This window comes from Lygodium microphyllum, chromosome 6 (genome assembly GCF_053477565.2).
Source record: "Lygodium microphyllum isolate KBCC chromosome 6, Lygodium_microphyllum_v1.1.10, whole genome shotgun sequence".
In the NCBI taxonomy this organism is placed as follows: domain Eukaryota; kingdom Viridiplantae; phylum Streptophyta; class Polypodiopsida; order Schizaeales; family Lygodiaceae; genus Lygodium; species Lygodium microphyllum.
This window is the reverse complement of record NC_141140.1, coordinates 171,763,010-171,769,328: the sequence shown is the minus strand read 5'-3', so window position 1 is coordinate 171,769,328 and position 6,319 is coordinate 171,763,010. Positions and strand designations below refer to the sequence as shown.

Sequence of the window (6,319 nt, the reverse complement as noted above, 5' to 3'; positions counted from 1 at the left end):
ATAGAAAACGGTCTATCCATATAATATTAGAAAGATTTGCAAGAATTTTTTGAAGAATGCCTCATTTGATAGGGCTAATTGAAGCTTGAAGGTATAATGCTTCCTTAGGTTGATCCAATGAGCTTGAGACTTCATCAACAACTTCATCCTGATATTTAGATACTCCATAAAGAATATGGACACTTCAGTAAATAGAGAAGGGGCTGAAATGGAGATTTCTCCTCTTGCTCTATGAATCAATCTTAACAAAAAGAATCTTCAATCCTTCCATTCTTAATGGAAGCTTGGTTGATACTTGCTATAAAGAAGCCCTAGGATCATAGAATGAAGTCCTCATGAAGAATCTTGAAGCATCCTTGGCTACCCCTTGCTATCTAAGGTTTTGAAGAATGAGCAAATGCCACAATAATAAAGTAATGGACCTCAAATTTTGTCCATAAATGATGCCACATACTAGATTATTGCTAGAGTAATGAATGAAGTTGTCTTCAAGAAAATAAATCTTGAGAAAAAATTCACTAGCTATTTTGCTTCCCGTTAGTGTTTTATATGAGAAAGAATACTAAGCCAACAAAAATGGAGCTCAACTATTGATCATATCTATTGCCAAATAGTTAAATAATGCTACTGTAGTGTGCTAATTGGAGAATAGAGCTTCAAATGATTTTGATGGCTCCTATAAATCTACCCCAAATTTGCATCAAAATCTACATTGAGTAGCTTGCTTGCAATGTTGCATAACGCCAATGCTCAATGGTATAAAACTTGTTAGTTCCAAGAACATTGTTCCATAATGGCTTGATGCTATGGAAGAAGAAATGCGATGAAAAAGATGAGTGCTTAAAGAAGTAGCATAGGTTTTGGCTTTCTCCAAGGCCTAGATCACTTTTTGGCTAAATGACCTCCAAAATTGCTTCAAAATAGGTGACATGCTACTAAATCTATTACTATTTCTCAATGTTTATCTAGACCTGCTTCAAATAACTCCAAACTTAACTTCAGTTATTTGTAGAAGCCTTGCTAGTCATAGGAATGTACATGTAAAAATTTGCACCTCTTGTACATTGTCTAATGTGAACTTTTCCAAGTAGAATATGAAATCGGTTGTGGACTTTAAGCTTAGGTCGTGATATCACTAAAATGAAGCTTTCCTCTAATTGAAAAGGAACCTTACTTGCAAGGAAAAATACTAAGCAATGAAACATGAAACCATAGCCATAACCAAGAAATAAGCTAAGGAACCATAGCCATATCTTGTACTGGCATACAACTCATGGCACAAGGAATCCATGGTTGAAATCAAGAAGATAACAAAACAAAGATCAAGCCTCTTGATGAGGCTAAGACTCATGTATGAGAACTCACCATCAAGCTAGGTGGATGTGAATACATACCTTCATGTTGGGTGGACACAAACACACATCATGCTAAGTGGGAGGATCCAAGTTCCTCAAATGGAATCATACAAAAATGAATAGCCAAAATATGTCCACAATGCTAAGTGTCTACCTTTTATACTAAACCCTAATTTCCTAGGTTTAATGTAAAGGCAAAGCTAAAAATTGCTAAATTGCACCTAACAATAGCTACCCTTACAAAATGCCTATTCTAAGTTGCCGACTGCTTTGAATCTATCATAACAATCTCAATATATCATGATAGGGAAGATGATATCTCCACTAACAAGAGGTAAAAACCTAATGAAGGCACAAAAGAGTCAATGGGGAAGAACAAGAAACCAAATGAGCCAAGCCACACCACCAGAGGGATCAACAATGAAAAGCCCAACACAAGAGAACCAAAAGGCTAAAAAAACAAAGCCTCCCAACCCAAGATGCAGAGGGCAAAGCATCATCTACAAGTACAAAAGAGCCAGCAAACAAGGTACTGTAGTAGGAGAAACACAAAGCCAAGGTGGTGCCCAAGATGTTGCTACATACACTAGATTTATATGAAGGTGACAACACTCTTTGGCTTCCTAAGCCAAATCAAGAGATGCTTCTTGTGGTTACCACTAGGTCCATGACACAAAAGTCTGGAGATTTTGATGGGAAAGCATTCTCCCCACTTGACCTTACCTTTAGTGGGTAAAGGCTAAATTTGCCTTCAGCCAAGTTTACCCCTATCGGCCTTGGCATTTAGTGGGTAAAGGTTGGTTATTGGAAAACCTTGATTCAGGGTATACAACCAGCCAGACACATCACAAAGAGAATTTTTGGTCTGCATTTTCAGCACAATCAAGCAACAAAAAATATTGGTGGCACATATTGAAGAAATGGCAGCAACACCTCCGATACTACTCTTTTAAGCCACTCTGTTTTCCCAAGTCTTGCATCTACCAGTGTCTTAGGAATTTACAACTTCTGGTTCGGGAAATCTTTTACCAGAACATAGCTTACATAGCTGACTGTAGAGGTAAGGGATAAAAATGAGTGCACAGAAACTATGCCAACATGTACAGCATGTGGCATTGCAAGTGCTAACTAAACCAGCTTTCAGGTGTAAGAGTAGATTGCATGAGTCACCAAGGTTCGTTTACTCTTGACAGTCGGTGTAACTGCTTGGCAATCCCTCCACTGCTTGGCATAACATGCTGATCAATTGCAGCAACCATATTATCTCCATAGATGGGAAATGTGAGGCTGAATACAGAGTAAAACAATGATAACCAACAGCCCTCTCTGCAACCACAGAGAGCTACATAATTTGTTCATGATTCTGCCCTCTCCAAGCTACAGGCTGAACCCCAATTTAGTCAGTTTTTGATGATGAATTTGGCGCTCTCAATAAGAAGTCAACCACTTATGCTCCTCTCATGGGTATGTGCCTAGAGACTCTTGCAAAGCCCATTGTACCTTATGCAGCATCTCTTCACACTAACTCAAAATTAGCTATGATAAAAAGATGCCACAGAATAGATAGTCTGCAAAGCTGACATGATCAAAAGCAGCACTGCAGCTATTGTGGAAAGCCACAACCATGGCCTGGAAAAAAACTTTGAATAGAACTCAACATACATTACTCGCCAATTGCTCTTATAATGCATCAATATGGCAAGAGTCATTTTCTCCCACCTCTCACAAGAGCTTTCTGATATGTTTGTACACATATCATTCCACATCCGGAGTAGTCTCTCATCACTGCCAAGATGATTCTCTAAAACACCAGCCCTGTACAGAACTGAAAGGTCCTCTGAAGTATCAATTAAGGAATCCATGATGATGGCATAACCACAGAACTCACCTCCAACTTTGGAAGTAAGCTCGTATGCAACTAGATTTCTCAATATGTCCTCAGTTTCATCATAAATAATCAACTTTGGTAATTCAACTCTAAGACTTCTTTTATGATATTTCAGTACAGCTGTGTTTCCTCTTCGTGCTCTGAACTTGATACCAACTTTACTCAATTCTGATGCTCTTGGAACACGGCATGTAGGTCTGCAGAATTCTTGGGGACTGTCATTTTTTGAGTTGTGCACACAGGAAATATAGAGGCAGTCCAGAAGATGCTCACAATCCAAAAAAGAAATACCTTCTATCAAATCCTTCAAATCTCTGTGAAAGGTTGTACTCTCAGGATGACTCATGCAGAATGGATTGCTTCTATACACAAGAAATTCTAGGCAAAGTAGTAGGTCATCAAAGGGAAGGTCGCAGTTCGAGAGCTCAGTTAGACTCTTCAAATAGGCAATAGGCACCTGATTGCCGACCAAGAAAAGATCTCGGGTCACCTGAGAGATCGTTATGTGATTATTTAAGAAGGAAGCCATGTATCCACAGATTTCATCTTCAGCACTGAAGTCTCTGCTTAGAAAAAGTAGAAACTCATGGATGAACACTGAATCAATCGTGAGTAGAAGCTTCAGTGTCTCACTGCTGTACTTTGGAAGGCCAAAGTAAACATTTCTCAAATTTTCAGGGTTTGGTACCACATGGTTCATCAACTCTGACAAACTCATCTCTTTCCTGTCAAGAAACTCCTTTAGGCACAGTGCTTTGCAGCTATCCATTGGTGCTGGCTCAAGCTTCCTACACAATGGACCAATGGTGATGATTCTTGGACAGTATGAACGAGGCCTGACTTCAAACAAGGCCTTAGGCACAGAGAAAATGGTTTTGTTTCTCTGGAAGACAGGTCGCCACGCCACACGAATTTCATTTTGCATGTACCTCCTCCATTGATCCTCATTCATGTGAGCTGGCTGCTGTTGCTCTACAGGCAGGTTGCTGAGCTCATTTATAGTGACGCTCCGGTTGCGTAGCACTCGATTCTCATGCACAACCCTGTCATAAGGAAAAGCCCAGCGGGGACGATTTTCAGCAGGATCACTCAGGACCCTGCTGAAAAAATTACGCTGTTGCTCCTCCAGATTCATCTCTACAACATAACCTTGGCCCAAACCTAGCTGTCAAGGTCCACCTGCTACGTCTCTTTGCTGGCATCTTTCCAATCCATTAGGTGCACCTTGCAAAGCTCAAATTCTTGAAAGCTATCTGGTGTAACATTACACATGCCTGCAAGGCATGTGGGAGAACATCTCATGCTCCAGCGGGACAGCAGGCAGGGCTTATCTCAAGCCGGCGTCCCCTGTGGATCCAGGAGCAATGCAACAATTGCCTCAGCTGTGCACCAACCTCAATTGCACACCCTACCAAATGCTAAGCACATGACCAGACAGTCAAGATTGATCAACCCAGTTGCAGGATTCCCTGCTGATGAGCTCCAAGGAAGGTGTTGCTCCCTTCAGATCATCCTAGCACCAAGGCACTGCACTCTCTTAGGGACATACTGAAACACTTGCTCAGTCTCTGGATGTGCCAATTCTCTCTTGAAACAGCAGATGCAGAAATAATGCTCCCTTAGATTCTTCTAGACCTTGGAAACATCTCTGATCTTCTTCTTTCCAGGAACTGGTCTCTGGACCTTGTCATTGCATGATAAACCCCATGGATCACGCAATGGAGATAAGCGGATTCAAACCGCTGGCATGGGCCACAGGGTAAGCTGCCGCCCGGCCCATGGAGAGACTAGATATGAAGAAATGGTAGTGTTTATCTCATGCTTTTCGAGCAGGCCCTTATGCCTTACCCTGAACCTGTACTCTGCCTGCTAGCTGTTCCTTCTCTGCAATATCATCATCTTGTCCATCCTGATAGACTGCGGGATGCCCAGTGGTGAAACATTCCAATGCCCCAGTGGCTTCTGTGTTCTAGGCCCTTGCAGCAGCAGCAGCAGCCGCCATGGCCAAAACGTGTGATGATCTGAATGGGAAATTCGTCAGCCTCATCCTCCTCCTGTGCATTATTAGATAAGCGACATTGTCGAACATTTGTGGGCCCTTTGCCCCTCTTATCAAGCAATTAGATGCCGGAATCCGGCCATTGCAGATCAATCCAACCATTTGTAGGTTGGGATTGCACATAATCAGAAAGCATGAAAGCCCATCAATTGGAGCTTCCGTTTAACAAGGTGTCACAGATCCGGAGCTTGAATGCCGAAGACCACATTGTTCCTCCGACTCAGTCATAGACAAGCAGACAGACACAGAGAGAGAGAGAGAGAGAGAGAGAGAGAGAGATTCTTCTATTTCCCTTACAAAAAGCATCAAATGGATAACCAGGCATTGAAATTTTGGGTACATATATTTTTCAAAGCAAAAGGGCTTTAGCCTTTAAATCTATTTTTTTTAAAAGATTCTAATTGGTGTTATTTTACATCTACATGGAAGGAATAAACATGTCATCAAGGTTTGCCTTAGGCTACCAGTATTGAATGGATATAAAATGTATGAACATCTTGCTATGCTGTCTCTCTCTTTACACGTGATCAATGATGCAAAATAGACCCTCCATGTACAATTTGACCACAATTAAAATTTGAGTAGGAATCCTAGGTCACTATTTGTTTAGGTTGCATATTATAAAGTTATAGTAAACAGAAAAGTCACTAGTTATTCAAACTACATACATCTTATTTTTTCAATCAACCAATAGACAATCCTTGATGAAGTGGAGTTTGTATTATATTTGATTTAACTACTACCATGAAGAGTATGTTTAAAACCCTATACTTTAACTTGTCTTTACTATCAAGTATTGTGATAATTCAACATGCAGTGTCTGCATCGACACAAATATGTAGTTAAAGGAGAACAAGCAAATAAGAGCTGGAGAGAGAGAGAGAGAGAGAGAGAGAGAGAGAGAGAGAGAGAGAGAGAGAGAGTGTGTGTGTGTGTGTGTACTAACTTGACCAAGCCAGCTAATCCATGGTTGCCATTGTCGAAGGGTCTCATCACTAGCCACAAACCACGGAGGAT

General features: G+C 40.9%; 1 protein-coding gene across 1 annotated transcript; it reads right to left on the bottom strand.

The window, feature by feature from the left end:
* Window positions 1–1,618: 1,618 nt before the first annotated feature.
* LOC148035413 (putative UPF0481 protein At3g02645) lies at window positions 1,619–5,618 on the bottom strand. Its single transcript, XM_087680419.1, has one exon. It carries the CDS (start codon window positions 4,376–4,378, stop codon window positions 2,888–2,890), a length of 1,491 nt encoding a protein of 496 aa, XP_087536545.1. The 5' UTR covers window positions 4,379–5,618; the 3' UTR covers window positions 1,619–2,887.
* Between the last annotated feature and the right edge of the window lie 701 nt (window positions 5,619–6,319).

What these genes read in the sequence shown, in the direction of transcription:
- LOC148035413 (XM_087680419.1), bottom strand. Translation starts at nt 4,378, where the DNA reads ATGAATCTGGAGGAGCAACAGCGTAATTTTTTCAGCAGGGTCCTGAGT.